The following is an 18,572-nucleotide window of genomic DNA, read 5'->3' as shown; positions in this document are numbered from 1 at the left end:
CTGCATGAGTGACTCTAATTATGCAAGTAATACCCTCCTCCATTCCCCCTTCTCCGTCCCCTTTTGAATTATGGCATTTACAACAGAACTGTTGCCAGATGGATGTTGTATGTGATGTATTTCCTTTCCTCCTAACATTTAAACCCATTTCCAGTATGACTGCCAGCAGCTGAGCCAACCTAAAGGTCCAGAGTTGGGGCTCAATGCTTAATTTGTTCTTAGAATATCTATCTTGGCTTGTTTTTGAGAAAATGAAGCTCGCATGTGTCACTATCACTGTCAAGGGTTATTAATGACCTGTTTTTTTATTTTTGAGACAGAGTCTCGCTCTGTCATTGAGCACGCTAAATTCAGCTACACTGTGAATTCCCTTTAACTACCAGATGTTGTATACTCAGTCTCTTGCAGACCTCCAACAACAGGAAGAGGAAACCTATGCAGATGCCTGTGATGAGTTCCTGGATCCCATTATGAGCACACTGATGTGTGACCCTGTGGTGCTGCCATCTTCCAGAGTCACTGTGGATAGATCCACCATTGCAAGACATTTGCTCAGGTAGGCCAGTCCCAAAAACAGACTCAAGAGCACATATATATATTAGTTTGCTATCTTTTTCTCCCAGGCACCTAATACAGTACTTTGCACCCAATACATACCACATATTATTGATTTACTGTTATGTTGGAAGACATTTTGGTTTCAATTGCTAGGATATAAACATTTCAAAACAAAACATTCTGTTGAGAAATGATAACTCTAACCTTACCTCTTCCTGCCTTAAGAAAATAATTTCTGGGTCGGGCGCGGTGGCTCACACTTGTAATCCCAGCACTTTGGGAGGCCAAGGCGGGCAGATCACGAGGTCAGGAGATCGAGACCATGGTGAAACCCCATCTCTACTAAAAATACAAAAAATTAGCCGGGCGTGGTGGCGGGCGCCTGTAGTCCCAGCTACTCGGAGAGGCTGAGGCAGGAGAATGGTGTGAACCTGGGAGGCGGAGCTTGCAGTGAGCCAAGATTGCACCACTGCACTCCAGCCTGGGCGACAGAGCAAGACTCCGTCTCAAGAAAAAAAAAAAAAAAGAAAAGAAAAGAAAAGAAAATAATTTCTGGCTGGGTGCAGTGGCTTATGCCTGTAATCCCAGCACTTTGGGAGGCCGAGGCAGATGGATCACTTGAGGTCAGGAGTTTGAGACCAGCCTGGCCAACATGGTAAAACCCCATCTCTACTAAAATACAAAAAATTAGAGGGGCATGGTGGTGCGCACATGTAGTCCAAGCTACTCGGGAGGCTGAGGCAGGAGAATTGCTTGAGCTCAGGAGGCAGAGGTTTCAGTAAGCCGAGATCGCAGCACTGCACTCCAGCCTGGGCTCAGGTGATCCTCCTACCTCAGCCTCTGGAGTAACTGGGACTACAGGCATGCACTAACACGCCCAACTAATTTTTGTATGTTTTGTAGAGACAAGGTTTCACCATGTTGCCCGGGCTGGTCTTGAACTCCTGGGTTCAAGCAATCCACCCGCCTCAGCCTCCCAAAGTGCTGGGATTACAGGTGTGAGCCACTGCGCCTGGCCTGTTTTTTTATTTTTGCGACAGAGTCTCGCTCTGTCACCAAGGCTAGAATGCAGTGGTGCGATCTCAGCTCACTGCAAGCTCCACCTCCCAGGATCAAGTGATTCTCCAGCCTCAGCCTCCCGAATAGCTGAGACTACAGGTGAGCACCACCACATCTGGCTAATTTTTGTGTTTTTAGTAGAGATGGGGTTTCACCATATTGGCCAGGCTGGTCTTGAACTCCTGATCTCAAGTGATCCTCCCACCTCAGCCTCCCAAAGTGCCGGGATTATAGGCATGAGCCACCTCACCCAGCCTGCTTTTTCGAATTCAGGTTTTACACTATATTCACCATGTGGATTAACTCACGTTCTGTTGCTGTTGTTGTATCAGCTGTGGTAACCATGAATTTTCCCCAGCCTGCCTATTCTTCGGACAGTGTGCCCCATGATAACTATAGAAAAGACAGGAATGAAGCAATAAATGGTAGCTTATTAGCTACTTAATAGGCCCCTTAACTTTTTTTAGCCCAGCATTAGAAAGAAATGAGTACTGAGAGACTCTGCCTATTTATATATTTATTTATCTATTTTTTTGAGACAGAGTCTTGCTCTGTCACCAGGCTGGAGTGCAGTGGCATGATCTCAGCTCACTGTGGCCTCACCCTCCCAGGCTCAAGCAACCCTCCCACCTCAGCCTCACCAAGTAACTGGGACCACAGGCCATGCACCACTGTTCCTGGCTTATTTTTGTATTTTTTGTAGAGAAGGGGTCTCTCCATGTTACCCAGGCCAGTCTCAAGCTCCTGGGCTCAAGCAATCCACTCACATCAGCCTCCTAAAGTGCTGGGATTACAGGCATAGCCACCTCGTTTGGCCTCTCCATATTTAAAATTAAGTTATATCGAGCCAGGCACAGTGGCTTACGTCCGTAATCCTAGCACTTTGGGAGGCTGAAGCAGGTGGATTACTTGAGATCAGGAGTTCAAGACCAGCCTGGCCAACATGGTGAAACCCCGTCTCTACTAAAAATACAAAAATTAGCCGGGAGTGGTGACACACGCCTGTAAATCCCAGCTATTTGGGAGGCTGAGGCAGGAGAATCACTGGAACCCAGGAGGCAGAGGTTGCAGTGAGCCAAGATCACACCACCGCACTCCAGCCTGGGTGACAGAGTGAGACTCTGTCTCAAAAAAAAAAAAAAAAAAAAAAAATTAAGTTATAGCTCTACAAAAAAATATTTTTAATTAGCCAAGTGTAATGGCACATGCCTGTAGTCCTAGCTACTCAGGAGGCTGAGGCAGATGGCTTGAGCACAGGAATTCAAGGCTGAACTGAGTTATGATGGCAGCACTGCACTCCTGCCTGGGCAACAGAGCAAGACACTGTCTCTAAATAAACAAATAGATACATGTTGTATACTTTGACCCAAAGTTAAGGAAATTTTTAAATATTAAAAAAATGAATCTTTGGCCAGGTGCAGTGGCTTACGCCTGTAATCCCAGCACTTTGGGACGCTGAGGCAGGTGGATCACCTGAGGTCAAGAGTTTAAGACCAGCCTGGTCAACATGGTGAAACCCCATCTCTACTAAAAATACAAAAATTAGCTGGGCATGATAGCACATGCCTGTAGTCCCAGCTACTCGGGAGGCTGAGGCAGGAGAATCCCTTGAACCTGGGAGGCAAAGGTTGCAGTCAGCCAAGATCACGCCACTGCAACTCCAGCCTGGGCAACAGAGCAAGACTCCGTCTCAGGAAAAAAAAAAAAAAAAGAATTTTCTACCTCTTGGTATTTGGTATTAAGCATTCACTATATGGCTTGAAATGTGGCCCAACAAAAATTCATAACGTTTCTTAAAACATTATAAGAATTTATGTATGGGCCAAGACAGTTCTTCCAATGTGGCCCGGGAAGCCAAAAGATTGACACCTGTCATAAACCTTCTTACATGTCAAGAAACCATAATCTGCATGTACTTGCATAACAATCAGCTGACTAAATCAAATGTTGGTCTACAAGGCTTTATTCCTTAACATCTTATACTGTTCTAAGAATCTGTCATTATAATTACAAATAGTTCTTTACACTGACATGAATGTATAGTGTCTCTGCCTTAAGAGAAATCTAAAGGTGACAGAAGCATAGCATTTTTTAAGCCACTGTAATTAAATATCATCTGAACAGCAGTGTTGAGATAAAGTTTATTAAGAAATAGAGGCCAGGTGGGTGGCTCAGGCCTGTAATCCCAGTACTTTGGGAGGCCGAGGCTGGTGGATCACCTGAGGCCAGGAGTTTGAGAGCAGCCTGGCCAACATGGTGAAACTCTGTTTCTACTGAAAATACAAAAATTAGCTGAGTGTCGTGGTGCAGGCCTGTAATCCCAGCTACTTGGGAGGCTGAGGTCAGAGAATAACTTTCACCCAGGAGGCAGAGGTTGCAGTGAGCAGAGGTAACGCCACTGCACTCCATCCTGGGTGCCACTGCACTCCAACCTGGGCGACAGGGCAAGACTCTGTCTCCAAAAAAAAAAAGAAGGAAATAGACAAAGTAGCTACAAAAACTCCTGAATCATCTTTTTCTCACCCGTTCTAACCCCAACTCAGCATTTGACTCAAAGTTATAATGCACTCTGGCTTCATTCGTAAGATGCGACGCCCAGGTGTTCTGTTTTTGGCTTAGAATGTTAGAACTTATGGAAATAACCCTATTTCCCTTTCTCTCTTTGTCCCAGTGACCAAACAGATCCCTTTAACCGTAGTCCCCTCACCATGGACCAGATCCGGCCAAACACAGAACTAAAAGAAAAAATCCAACGGTGGCTTGCAGAGAGGAAACAACAAAAGGAGCAACTTGAATAGATACTGTGAACTAACCAAACCAAAACCAACCCCAGAGTGCAGATAAACAATTGTTTGTGGTTTCTCTCTTTCTGGTTCTGTTCCTTTTCTTTCTTCTTTTCTGTTTCTTTTTTTTTTTTTCTTTACTAAATTAGAGAACTGCTCTTGCTGAAATATGATAGTTAAGATTCCTAAGAACTTGACAATGCTCCCCTGGCTTGCAGGAAATTATACTTATTATAGCATCACCAAGTTTAGAAATCATCACTAATTTTCACCCTCTGCTGTCTCTTCATATTCTTCTTCCTTTTCCTAAATGAAATATTATTTCAACTACTAAAACTTCCTGCCACCCTGCTATTTCTCTTCCAATTACTGTTCAAACATTTTTGGTGAGTGCTGCTTTTATAAGTATGTGATGTCACATATTTCAGTGACAGCTGATGTTATCAGAAAAATCCTGTGTTATCCCGTGTATTTACTAGTCCTCATGATCTAGACTTAACCCCTTTTCTGTGTTACAGAGTAACTTCACATAAAAGCAGATACCTTTAAGTTTGTGTAGACTTTTGAATAAGATGATAGATGAGAATTTTTTTAAAAAACGAATTTAAAGGAATCTTGTGCAACTTCTGTTGATAGCTCTTAATTTTGTTATACATTCTTTTTAATGAGGATTGGTAGGGCAATCCTACCAATTGATGGGGGTGAGGAGGCTGTTGGGCCCTTATTCTCTTACGAAAATCTGTTTCTACAAGGACAAGGCCTAAGTAGATTTAGGCAACGGGTATCATATCCATGAAAAATGTCATTTTAAGACACTAATATCAACAGTATATCTCAGTGTGTGAGATATATAAATACACACACACACACACACACACCCCATGTGCTTTTTTGTTAGTTTAGTGTAAACTGAGTACCACTATATTTTCTCTTCCATAGTGAGATGTATGCAGTATGTGGCCATGTTTACTAACATACTCATTCTTCACAAAATTCTGAGATTATAAAATGTATATAGTTAATATTTGTTTGAGATTGTGACCTGACTTCTAAGAGCTACTTCTAACACAGCCTTAGGTCTTCAATTAACAAAGTAGGAATTTGAGCACAAACTTGTCCACAGCCATTTTAAATATCCACTTAGCCCTGAGTAGTTGGTAGGTGGATGGACACCACTTTCATAAGTGAACTTGAGCTCACTACTCAATTGTGCAGCTTAATATGCTGACTAGGGACATTCCCCTATGGATTATCTTTATATCACTGTCTTTCTAAGCCCAGAGATGTCGTAAGTGACAAGAAAAGTGATAGGATCAAGAAATGGGTGTCACTGCTTCATTTGGAACATGTTATTAACTATGGTTGCTTTCAAATAAAATAGTAGTTTTATATTTCAACACAAGTTGCTATAAGCAATCCTTGATGTGTTTTTGATTGCATCAGCTGGAAAGCCTCAAATCTAAGAGGGCTTCCCATCCTAGATATAAAATAGGTGTTGCCTATTGCTGTGCTTATAAATGAAAAAGGTAGTTGAGGACACTTTTGCAAATGCCAGAATGTAAGATTCATTCAGTGTGCTCCCTGGGCCTTTACGGCATGGGTTGACAGGATTTGTTTATTTTCCAAAATTAGCTTCATTCAATATTTATCATCCTCCTTTCCCTTTCTGAGAATGAACTATGTATAAAATAAGCTTCTGCCTATTTGCATCTATCCTCCAAACCCAATCTAGTAGGATGTTCTCATTTTAAAAACGAGGGGAAAATACCAGAGTTTTTCAGGAGAAAACTGGAGGAAAATGGGCACAAAAACTCAGAAGGCAGCTATTCCCAGCAGCTTCCTAGTTAACAACCCCTATGCTGCCTCCAGTCTTTGTCTGTATTCTTCTGTATTTAACCTTCAGATTGTAAGCCTTTTCTGGCAAGCTTTTCTTCTTTTTTTAAACTCTTTTCCTGAAACTTTTTATGAATGGCTATGGCACCATTAATGCTGCTGAATATCTTTAAACTCTGCACAGGCAAGTGTGTAGCTTAAGGCCACTACTGGTAAGGAAACCTAGTGTCCTCTGTGCCTTTTTTCTTTCTGTGAAGTAATTTAAGAATATCCAAAAAAATTAGACTTTAAAAAGTTATCTTGGTACAACACCATGTGTATATATACTTGGAAGCTTAAAAAGGTGTTTTGTTTGGAACTTAGAAGCAGCTCTAAATCTAGTAGGGCAGATTTTCTAACATACCTAGTTTTGTGTGTTGGCTTTGCTGGAGTATGATAGCAAAATGAAGACTCTACTCAGCTCTGGTATTGCTCATAACTTACCAAGAGGCTAATACTAAACTTGGAAAATTGTTTAAGTATGTTTTATCAAGCAGTCTGGGTTTTATTTTTTAATATACTTTTTAATGGATATGTGAAAACTGAAGGAAACGTTAAAGGTTTTTTAATGGTGCAAGTGAAGGTGCCAGTTGCTATTTGGTATCACACTCTACAAGAGCTTCATTACTTTATTTGATGGTGGTTGCTAAGCAGCCATTGCACAGAGCGTAAGTCTACTGGGTGCCTTTACATGCCAGAGGCTGATGCTGCACTGTTGATGTCATGTGAGGAAATAATGCACATGCTCTAACTGCTCAACAGGAAATGAACCTAGAAACAGAAAATGAAAAGGTTGATTGAAATAAAACTTGATCAACGCGACTGTATTTTGAAACATTCCAGGAAGGTTACTTCTTGTCAAACTTGCCTGGCAGTGTTTGTTCAAAACTTGTATTTAATAAATGAACATCTGACTTACAACCTTTGTTATCACTTTATTCCAGTATTAAAAGCTAGTGGCAGTTTCAGAAATCGCCCTGAAAACTTAGAGGATTCTGACATTTCACTTTTTTTTTAGGTAAGTAACATCAAATATGTGTGACCTGGCTGACCCAGCCTGCCTTACCAGGCCTCTGGAGGGGACCCTGGGGTTACCCTCAGGAGATGAATCTCACAGTATGGTTTGCCTAACCAGCTCTCTTTTGGCTTCACTGTTTTTCTTTATCTGGCCTGAACCCCAGGTCTTTGTAATCATTTGCTGTTATCTTCCCCTTTCTTGCTCCTTGTTTCCATACCCCTGCCATGCAAGATGTCAGCCTAGATTAACTCAGCCATTCCCCTCTGCTGTAATATCCAAACTGCAGACCATTGTTGGAGGAAAAACACAATTTTTAGAATGGTACAACCACAAATTTATCTCTAATGTTGCCCAACAACCCTTCTGTGTGTCCTTCAGCTATTCCAAACTTTGGCCTCCTTCCTCAAATTCCTTCCCATACCCCCCTCCTATTTACCCTTCACAATCCGATGACTTTGCCTTCATTTTGCTGGGAAGATAAAGACTTCAGAGACTTTGAAGACTTTCAGACCTCTCTCTCCCATAATCACATCTGTGGAAAAGGCCCCATAGATCCCTGGCTAGTTCTCTTTTCCTGCCTCATCAGGGCTCTTGTCAATATCCCTTTTTATCAGGCAGGATGGCCTGTGCCTGTAATCCCAGAGCTAAGCAAGACGCTAAAGTGGGATGATCTCTTGAGGCCAGGAGTTTCAGACCAGCTTGGGCAATGTGGCAAGACCCCATCTCTAAATAAATAAATGACTGCCTCTTTGTCTTCAATTTCTCCCGAGTTCCACATCCCCCTTTGGTTTTCTGACTTGTAATCCTTTACAGCCATATTTCTTCACCATTCACCCTGGCTTCTATCCTAATTTTTTGAAACTGCACTAATTAAAGATTGCCATATTGCTAAATTAACTTTCCCATCCTTAATTTGACTTTTCTGCAGTACCTAAGGCAGCAGAATCACTCCTTCACTGAAAAGTTCTTAGTTCCTTGATACTACTTCTAATTTTTCTTTCCACCTCTCTAACCATTCCAAAAATCGGAGATTTACTTCTGCTCAGACTTCCCCAGGATACATTACTTATAGTTCTGTTCTTCTCATCAAATGCCACTTCCCTCCATACATCTTTTCCTCCTCATATTAAACTGTGAAGTTTCAGCCCTCTGTAGTATACAGCTGTTCTCTTACACATCTGCTCAAGGATCTTTTCTAGGAAGTATGCTGAAATCAGCACCATGCCTAATCTGATGGAATGCCCCTTCTCTGAGTATACATTGCAACTTAAGATCTCAACTCTGCCACTTCCAAACTGTGTGGCCATTTTTCAAGCCCAGTCTCAATGGGGACAATGCCTTACAGGCTTTCTTTAAATTCCAAAATGCCTGGCATAGTGTGGGCGTTCAATACAGGTGATTTTTTCCTCACATCTGCACAGCTCCTTGTGGCTAACTAGGGAATTAGGGGAAATGGATTCCAATCCTGATACAGCACTTCGGGGAGATTGGGATTACAAAAAATCAACTTTAAAAAGGGCTATGGGGCCAGGCGCGGTGATTCACGCCTGTAATCCCAGCACCAAGGCGGGCGGATCACTTGAGGCTAGGAGTTCGAGACCAGCCTGGCCAACATGGTGAAACACCGTCTCTACTAAAAATACAAAAATTAGCCAGGCGTGGTGGCGGGCGCCTGTAGTCCCATCTACTCGGGAGACTGAGGCACAACAATCGCTGGAACCCGGGGGACGGAGGTTGCAATGAGCCGAAGTCGTGCCACTGCACTTCAGCCTGGGCGACAGAGCGAGACTGTCTCAAATAAAAGGGACTATGGGTTGAGCCTGGTGACAGGCTGTGTGGTGCTTGCTTGGCCCCTAGCTTTATGTTTGGCCTTGGACCCTCTCTACCTCTGTACAACGATCGTGTTGGACTAGAAGAATCTCAGCGAATCCTTCTCCAGTACTGACTTCATAGGTTCTCAGAATCGCTGCGAAAGCACCGTACGCGAAATAGCGGAGGTCGGCGCCAAGAAAAGCACTGCAGGTTCAGGGCGCATGCGCATTTCCGCTCCTTGCCGGTTTTCCGGACCTCTACGAGTGGCTGCCCCACAAAATGCCTGCTTCTCTGCGGAATCCTACTGTTCTTCACATACTCTCTAATACCATCTTTTCATATCCACTGTCTCCTCCGTGTTGAAAAAAGTAAATTGACAGACTGGACTCTGCAAAGATCTTTGGACATTTAAATATCTTCGACCGGCGCGAAAAGAGGCGGCCTGACCTTGGAAGTGGGACGGGTCCTGCAGCGGGTCCTTCCGGCGGGTGACATTCAGCCGGCGGTTCGGGGCGACGGACTCTCCATCCCAGAACCATGGCCCAATTTGTCCGTAACCTTGTGGAGAAGACCCCGGCGCTGGTGAACGGTGAGCGCGATGTGAGACCGCCGAGGCGGGCACACGGGCGGCAGGGAGGCCTGCGATGGCCTGAGAGGAAGAAGGGGGCGGCGAAGACCCGAGGGGCCTGCGGGTGCGGGGGCGGGATGGCCTGCAGGTGGACGGAGCAGGAAGCAGGTTGGCGACTCTCTTCTAGCCTTCCGCTCGTCTCACCTGCAGATTGGGTTCTCTACACAACCTAGAAGTTCCTGAATTCTAACCACGACTGGGAAGAGAGGTAGTGTGAAGGATGCCCGGCGTTGCCCGGCAGCTGCCGCCATTACGCCCCCTGAGATCGCTAAGAGCAGGGATCTAGAGGGGATGGCTCTGTTAGGAGAGCTAAGAAAAGGAAGGGCAGAAACACGTGAAAGTAAATCAATTCGGCTTCATCACATGGTCTGGTTCTCAGTGGAGTATTTGGAAGTCAACAGAAATGTTTAAGGATGGGTAAGCTTTTTGAACGTTGACTTTGCTTTCTGTCCTAGACGGATTCTAAGATACTTCCGCTTTAATCCGAGGGAAATTTTAGGTGGAAATGGACTTCATGGATGAGTATCCATGCCCCGAGAAGCATAGAACGGGATCCGTATAAACAATAATCTTTGTTACTACAGCTTAGCATTCGTTGAATTTTTTCAGCTTGAAGAGCCTCACTGGTAGACCGCTGTATTTCACAGCAACCCTGAATAATCACAGCCTCTGAGTACTAGTTTATTTAGCCAGTAAATATTTCAGTTGTCTTCTCAGCGGCAAGCTATTCATTTTATTCCTGAAGTGAGATAAGCTACATTGACGTAAATTTTTCCTAGATGTGCTGTATTCCAGTAAGTGACTGAAGGTCAGATCTCTAACTTTCGCTTGGATTTATGAAATGTGAATAGAAAGCAGAACTTCAAAAAAAATGTAGTACTTTCTAGCCTATTTTGCTGTGTTTGAAGTTTGATTTGGGTATTTTCTTTTTCTTTCTTTTTTTTTTTTTTTTTCTAGAAGACAGGGACTCACTCTGTCGCCCATGCTGGAGTGCAGTGCAGATCAAAGCTCACTGCAGCCTCCGCCTCCCAGGCTCAAGCGATCCTCCCACCTCAGCCTCCTGAGTAGCTGGGATCACAGGCACGCGCCACCACACCCAGCTAATTTTTGTCTCTTTTTGTATGTTTTAAGAGACAGGATTTCGCTATGTTGCCCAGGCTAGTCTCTTAACTCCTGGGCTCAAGGGATCCTCCCGCCTCGGTCTCCTAAAGTGCCGGAGTTACAGGCCTGAGCCACAGCGCCAGCCGGGTAATTTATCCATTCTCTCCTCCCTTCCCTCCATCACCAGCCAAACTATGAGTTATTGAAGGCTCCTCCTGCAGAACCTCACAGCCTACTAGTGAAACATTTTACACATTTTCCCAAATAATTTCTTAAGCTTGCGAGAAAATCTTTTACTTTACCAAGATTGTTAAGATATCTGTCATAGAGCTCTACAATTTTATATAAATCAAAAGAGATGGCCCTGCGGCGGTAGCTTACGCCTGTAAGCTCAGCACTTTGGGAGGCCAAGGCGGGCAGATGACTTGAGGGCAGGAGTTCGAGACCAGCCTGGCCAACATAATGAAACCCCATCTCTACAAAAAATACAAAAATTAGCCAGGCCTGGTGGTGCATGTCTGTAATCGCAGCTACTTGGGAGGCCGAGGCAGGAGAATCGCTTGAACCCCGGAGGCGGAGGTTGCAGTGAGTCAAGATCGCACCACTGCATTACAGCCTGGGCAACGAAGCGAGGCTAGTTCTCAAAAAAAAAAAAAAAAAGCCTGGACACCGTGTTTCACGCCTGTAATCCCAGCACTTTGGGAGGCCAAGGCGGATGGATTACCTGAGGTCAGGAGTTAGAGACCAGCCTCACCAACATGGTGAAACCGTCTCTACTAAAACAGAAATTAGCAGGGCATGGTGGCGGGCGCCTATAATCCCAGCTATTCGGGAACCTGAGGCAGGAAAATCTCTTTAACCCAGGAGGCGGAGGTTGCAGTGAGCCAAGATTGCGCCACTGCACTCCAGTCTGGCGACAGAGCGAGACTCCGTCTAAAAACAAAAAAAAAAAAACTAAAGAGAAAAAAGGATTAGAGGCTTCACTCTGGACTTTGTGGGTGATTTAAGGCACAATTCTTAATATTTCAAGTGGATTTTTTTTCTGGTGTGGCTTTCACATTTTTTAGGTGGCACATATTAAGGAATTGCAAACTAAATTTTTATGATAAAATCTAAAAAGAAAAGTAACACCAAGGTAATTTTTTTGTTATGAAATATATAATATAAACCCTTCCCTCCGTTGTTGTAAATAATTGAAAGATAACTTGTTATTCTTCCAAAAGTACTTAGAAAGGAGGACTCAACTGGACTGAAATGTTAACGTGGAAATACATTTTGCTTTATAACATACATAGGCTAGTCTATTAAATGTGAATGTTAAATATTCAATAAAAATTACTGACTATATCTGTTAATTCCCCTGGGGGTCAAAGAAGCTTATGGAAATAAGTAAATTTATCATCAGGCTTGCCTAGGAAGATCATAGAATCTGATTTTTTTTTCCCTTAACTGTGGACTTTATTTGTATTTCAATAGTTTTTCCAATAATCTTTCAGTTCCGGGATCCAATCCAGTGTACCACATTGCATTTAGTTTCTGTGTCTTCCCAACCTCCTCTGGTCTGGGACAGTTTCCCAGTCTTCCCTCATCTTTCCTGACCTTGACAGTTTTAATGTATCTAGGTATCTTGTCTGTCTAGGTATCTGTCTTGTCTAAGTATCTGTCTAGGTATCCTGAAGAATTTCCTCAATCTGGATTTGTCTGGTGTTTTTCTCATGCTTAGTTTGGAACTGTGGATTTTGAGGAAATAGATTCCCTATTATTTTGAAGAGATGCCCTAATCACATGTCAGGAGGTATATGATATTCATGTGACATCTCTGGTGATACAAGCTTTCATCACTTGGTTATAGGTTCCTCCACTGTAAAGTTACTGTTTTTCTCTCTGTGTTCTATTCTATAGAAGCAAATAACTAAGCCTATCCCATAAAGGCAAGGTGTGATTACAGTGGGGGGATTCCATCTCCTGTAGGAGGGAATATCTACATAAATTAAATAGAATTTTTCTGTGAGAAAGATTTGTCTCTTCTCCATTTATTTATCCAGTCACTTATTGTATGGACTTGTACATTTATTTCATACTTTGTGTATCAAATACTGTATTGTTGCTCAAATTATTTCAGCCTTGGCTATTTGGGAGCTCTTTCGGGTTAGCACCTCTGTCCCTTTGACATACCGCCTCCCTTTCTGATACTACAAGATGCTTCAGATTTATATTGTATTTTCCCTGTCCCAGCCTTAGAATCAGCCATTTCTCCAAGGAACCTTAGTTCCTTTTATTGGACAATAGAATTGAGAATCTAAGGTCTGGGTGCTGTTTATGTTCCTTGCTACCAGAATATCACTACTTCTAGGTCCTCTCAATTGACAGGAATATAGATATGTATCAGTATAGATGTGTATATGTGTATACATGCATACTAACCCATGCATATACATGCATATATGTATATATAATTATTTCTGTGTCTATCAGTCTATGTATATATTAAGCTAAACCTGAGTCCAACTCTAACCCAGTACTGTGGGATTTATTCTTGCTGCTTTTCTTGCTTACCTGTAATGTCACTCAACCCCCACTGAGAAACCTAGCTCCCATTATCTACCATTCATTATGTTTTATCTCTTGTATACATGTAAAGCAGTTTCAAACTCTTTAACCTGTATCTCCTAAGAAACAAATTTACCACCTAAAATAGTGTTTATGTACAGTATACTGATTCATTTTTTTTAAGGATGAAATATCTGTGTGTTGGAGATAATATTGACAATTGATTGACTGTTCTACAAGACTGTACTTTTTTTTATTGTCCCATCTTACAGGCATTGGCAGTTCTATTTGGAACTATCTCTTAGAGCTTTGTGTCTGCTTAAAGGTATGCCCATATCCCCAAACACAGATGAGGGAGATAGTAATTCAGAAATACTCATATGGAGGCCGTTAATATGAGGAAAACACCAAGAGCCTTGGGTAATCTGTCTTTGAACAGTAGACACTTTATGGGCGTTCATGCTATTTTTATTACGTTTCACTTGTAATTTTTGAAACAGAGTCTCATTCTGTCCCCTAGACTAGAGTGTCATGGTGAGATCTTGGCTCACTGCAACCTCTGACTCCCGTGTTAAAGCAATTCTTGTGCCTCAGCCTCCCGAGTAGCTGGGACTACCGGCACACGCCACCATGCCCAGCTAATTTTTGTAGTTTTAGTAGAGATGGGGTTTCACCATGTTGGGCAGGCTGGTCTCAAATTCCTGGCCACAAGTGATCTGCCCGCCTCGGCCTCCCAAAGTGCTGGGTTTACAGGCATGACCACTGCACTTAGCCTCTCTTATAATTTTTTAAATAAAAAATGTCTTCCTCTTTCTGAAATCACTACTGCAGTCTCACAACTACCCTGGTTGTTAATGATCTCTTCTCTTGAAATAGTAAATACCTTGAGGAATTCCAGCTGGGTAATAGATTCTAGTTTTGGCTCTTCTTAACTATACATGTAGATTTTACTTTTATTATTTGTGGTGTCTTTGAAAGAGGAGCAGCTGTGCTTTTGTCAGAGGAAGATTTAATCTAGCACATATTGATGAGGATACCAAAATGGGTACCAGTTGTTTTAATTCCATCTGGACTTGTGGATAATATTATGATAACTTTTCATCTTGTTCTTAAGAGTGCAATTCTAAATCCTTCATCCCTTTCTTCACCTCTTTCTTCAAATTTGCTGGTCTCTCTCCAAGAAAATATGAATAAATTGACTGTTCTCTTGTTTTTAAATCCAATTTCTAGCATCTTAACAGTTAGCTAGATTTGCCATTCATAAATGAAGTACAGTACTAGCTGGCCACTAGTGAAGTACTGGCATAATTGAATGTGTTATAGCATCCTGCCTGATTGAACATCCCTGTGGCACAGGTGTTCTGCATCTTTAAAAGCCTCTTATTACCAGGGAGCAGCTTTGACTTTTCACACCGGGTGCACATTTGGTACAAGCAGTGAATGAAGGTGATGCATGAATAAATATTTGTATCCAGCCCACACATCTGCTTCTTTCAGTCTCTAGTGAGTTCATCCTGGTTTGTTTTGTTTTGTTTTGTTTTCCAGCTGCTGTGACTTACTCGAAGCCTCGATTGGCCACATTTTGGTACTACGCCAAGGTTGAGCTGGTTCCTCCCACCCCTGCTGAGATCCCTAGAGCTATTCAGAGCCTGAAAAAAATAGTCAATAGTGCTCAGACTGGTAGCTTCAAACAGCTCACAGTTAAGGTAACCATGGGCTAAATGAAAACGGATGTGCATAACAGAAAATGTCATCCCTTGGGATTTTTCTGATTGTTTTGATTAATATATATGTTTCCAATGAGGCTGAATCCAGCATAATGAGGAAAAAAATTTTGACTGCTGAGGAAGATACTTACTTTTCTAATTTTGTCACCTGGGTAGAAATAATTAGCCCATTTTATGTCTTAGTTTCCTAAGAGTCTTAAACTTAGCAAAAAAGTGACCATTTTTATTGGGAAATTTTTTTCCTTTCCTATATTAGATGGTATACTAAAATATGATGGCTTGCTTTGCTGAGTCTGTACTTTTTTCATCTGTAATCCTGAGATTGTCCCCAGTTCAGCCAAAACATCTCTTGAACTATGTCACAGTCAGGAAGCTAACACTTCTTATATGTAAGATAAAAATACCAAACTGGGTTATTGAATTGTGTGAAGATAAAATCTAAAAACTGTAAGAATTGGAACTTGCAGCCATACACAGTCACTTCCTGCCTGTAATCCCAGTACTTTGAGAGGCCAAAGTAGGAGGATCGCTTGAGGCCAGAAGTTCAAGACCAGCCTGGACAACATAGCAAGGCCCTATCTATATCTAAAGAAGTGAAAAAAAATTGCCAGGTGCGGTGGCATGCACCTGTAGTCCCAACTGCTTGGGAGGCTGAGGCTTGAGGATTGCTTGAGCCCAGGAGTTAGAGGAGGCAGTGAGCTATGATTGTGTCACTGCCTGGGTGACAGAGTAAGACCCTATCTCTTAAAAAAAGGAAAAAAGGCTGGGCGCAGTGGCTCACGCCTGTAATCCCAGCACTTTGGGAGGCCGAGGCGGGCAGATCAGGAGGTAAGGAGATCAAGACCATCCTGGCTAACACGGTGAAACCCCGTCTCTACTAAAAATACAAAAAATTAGCCGGGCGTGGTGGTGGGCGCCTGTAGTCCCAGCTACTTGGGAGGCTGAGGCAGGAGAATGGCACAAACCTGGGAGGCGGAGTTTGCAATGAGCCAAGATCACGCCACTGCACTCCAGCCTGGGTGACAGAGCGAGACTCTGTCTCAAAAAAAAAAAAAAAAAAAAAAAAAAAAAGGAAAAGAAAGACTGGAACTTGGATTTTATTTGCATGATCCAAGCACAGAGTACAAAAAGCCTAAATAATTGCTAGTTTTAGAGCCTACATCCTGGGAAGTGTGGTTGTTTTTCAGAAGACTTCCATAAATTTCTGGTCTAATTTGATGGGGAAAATTCACTTCCAGAAGTGCTAAAAGGAAAAGGTCCAGTTTTGTTATGGAAAGTTATTTTTTCAACTAGAATTTCAAGATCCATATTCTTGCTCCATGTATTAATAACAGTGCTTTCCTGAGCCATATGTGCATATTTCTCTTTGGGACAACAAAATGTTAATATGAATACCAGATACTTGGTCAGAGTTAAGTCAAATACTGATTAAATAAAAATGAGGTCTAAAGGGGAAGACAGCACTTCATCTTTCAGCAGATTTTCTTTTGCCAGACAAAAATGTCTATTCAGAGACTCGGCCTTCCTAGAGCCATCCTTTCATATGAGTGCCCTATCTAAATGCGCCAGCTATATCCAGGATGTGGATTGTTTTAGGGCTCATAAAGTATCTCATAAACTTATAATGAAAGGGTTAAGTCAGTTCAGGTCTTTAAAGAATGCTTTGAAAGAATTTATAAGCTCTGACTACTTACCTTACAAAATTGAAAGTTCAGGGGTTCTCAGCAGTTGAACAGAAGTAATGTTAGTAATTCTCAACTTTGACTAAAACTGCCTTCTAGTTTGAATAGCATCTTTTATGTTCTTTGTCTCCTTAATTCTGGAAAAGAATAGTTTCAAATATATATATATATATATATATATATATAAAAGATACCTTAAAATGTATGCTTCTTTTTTCAGGAAGCTGTGCTGAATGGTTTGGTGGCCACTGAGGTGTTGATGTGGTTTTATGTCGGAGAGATTATAGGCAAGTGTGGCATCATTGGCTATGATGTTTGAAGACCAATCTTTAACATCTGATTATATTTGATTTATTATTTGAGTGTTGTTGGACCATGTGTGATCAGACTGCTATCTGAATAAAATAAGATTTGTCAAAACTTAGTGTTTTCTCCATCAGATACTCCATGAAAGGTCACAATTTCTCTTGATATTAAGCTGGGTTGTCTTTAAACAACTCTAAATGCACGTCTGTTTAGCCCGCAATTGGAAAGGATATATGTGGCAATATTAACCTGGTACATGAATATATGGGGATAACATTTTAATTTGAAGGTTTGGAATATATATATTTAAGCTTTATTTCCAGAACAGTGAGGGTTAGGTCTTGGGAAACTATAACTTGCCAAAGTAGAAGAAATAGTAGTACCATATGCCAAAGTGATAGAGATGAATCATGTCAGTAGTTAGAAAGAATAACATTTCAACTGTTTCTCTTTGCTAAAAATCACAGAAAGACCCTACTGACCAACATCTATGTCTGTAAAAATGTTAGAGTACTTGTCATCTTGAATGTAGCCTCCCCAAGAGAGAACAGGGTGGTATTCTAAGTATGTATCTTTGTAACATCTTTAACAGTAGGACAGAGCCATACATTTGAAATCTGATTTTTATGTGTGTGATTCGTTTGTCTGGTTTTACTACCTTTGCGAAAACAAAATACCCTACAGATATTTAAACAAGGTTATAATTTAGCATCTTCCCTGGATCTAAATAGTATATTATATCCTGAAATAAGTGAAATGATTGCTATTAGTCTGTCTTCTGGAGCGATTTTATTGGGTATATAGGAGAGATTGATCATTCCTTAGCTTTTCCCCGGGATCTTACAATCCTTAATTGACTCATTGGTACTTTCCTAAATCCAGTTATTCTTGCAGCCACAGCAAAACATGCAATACCAACTGATGATAACCAAAAGGTGGTTGCATATTTATTATAAAAGCATTATGGCTCACAATATAGTATTAATCCTTTAATAGTGTTGAACCTTTATCCAGTCAATCCGAAATTTACCCACTGCATTTAGAACACTGCAATTTTAGCCTAATAAACGTCACAGCTTATCTAAGTGATAGGCAAGGAAGTCCCCGTAGAGACTGCCACGCTGCTAAAATGAAGTAATGCCTAACTTACTCCTGCAATAAACAGGTGGTCAAAACTGAAACGACCTCTTTTCAAAAAGTGCTCAAAGACTGATATGAGAATGGCAATCAGTTTCTTTTTCATATAGTGCATGATTATTCAAATTAACCGGAAAAAAACAAGGCAGGAGATCAGCTAGTGCTGGTTAAAACCTACAGACACCTAGTTGATTAATGATATGTAATGTGATTGTTTTTAACGCCACGGTCACACCAGAAGGTCCTCAAAATAAACATTTACTACTCACTTCACTGCAACTTCCTCCTCCTTTCCCATACACAACACCTCTGGTCTCCCCTGTGGCTAGTAGTGCATGT

At 41.8% G+C, this 18,572-nt stretch overlaps 2 protein-coding genes and 1 long non-coding RNA gene across 4 annotated transcripts in view; 2 read left to right on the top strand and 1 right to left on the bottom strand.

Moving 5' to 3' along the window:
- UBE4A (ubiquitination factor E4A) overlaps positions 1–7,193 on the top strand; it is a 40,096-nt gene extending 32,903 nt beyond the window's left edge. Inside the window, exons 19-20 of one of the 2 annotated variants that reach the window (XM_003253228.2) lie at positions 399–556; positions 4,289–7,193. In XM_003253228.2, coding sequence (XP_003253276.2) covers positions 399–556; positions 4,289–4,415 — 285 coding nt within the window. In that variant the 3' untranslated portion in view covers positions 4,416–7,193. The remainder of the gene's footprint in view (positions 1–398; positions 557–4,288) is intronic. The other variant, XM_030829737.1, reaches the window with a different exon arrangement.
- Positions 1–18,572, bottom strand: part of LOC105737596 — a 38,715-nt gene that overhangs the window by 10,746 nt on the left and 9,397 nt on the right. The window lies entirely within an intron of this gene.
- Positions 9,368–17,863, top strand: ATP5MG (ATP synthase membrane subunit g). The gene is made up of 3 exons (XM_003253230.4): positions 9,368–9,691; positions 14,927–15,087; positions 17,011–17,863. Exons 1-3 carry the CDS (start codon positions 9,640–9,642, stop codon positions 17,107–17,109), a joined length of 312 nt encoding a protein of 103 aa, XP_003253278.2. The 5' UTR covers positions 9,368–9,639; the 3' UTR covers positions 17,110–17,863.

Source organism: Nomascus leucogenys, chromosome 15 (assembly GCF_006542625.1).
Source record: "Nomascus leucogenys isolate Asia chromosome 15, Asia_NLE_v1, whole genome shotgun sequence".
Lineage (NCBI taxonomy): Eukaryota > Metazoa > Chordata > Mammalia > Primates > Hylobatidae > Nomascus > Nomascus leucogenys.
Note: the sequence above shows the minus strand (reverse complement) of the source record. Positions and strands in the feature narration are given on the sequence as shown.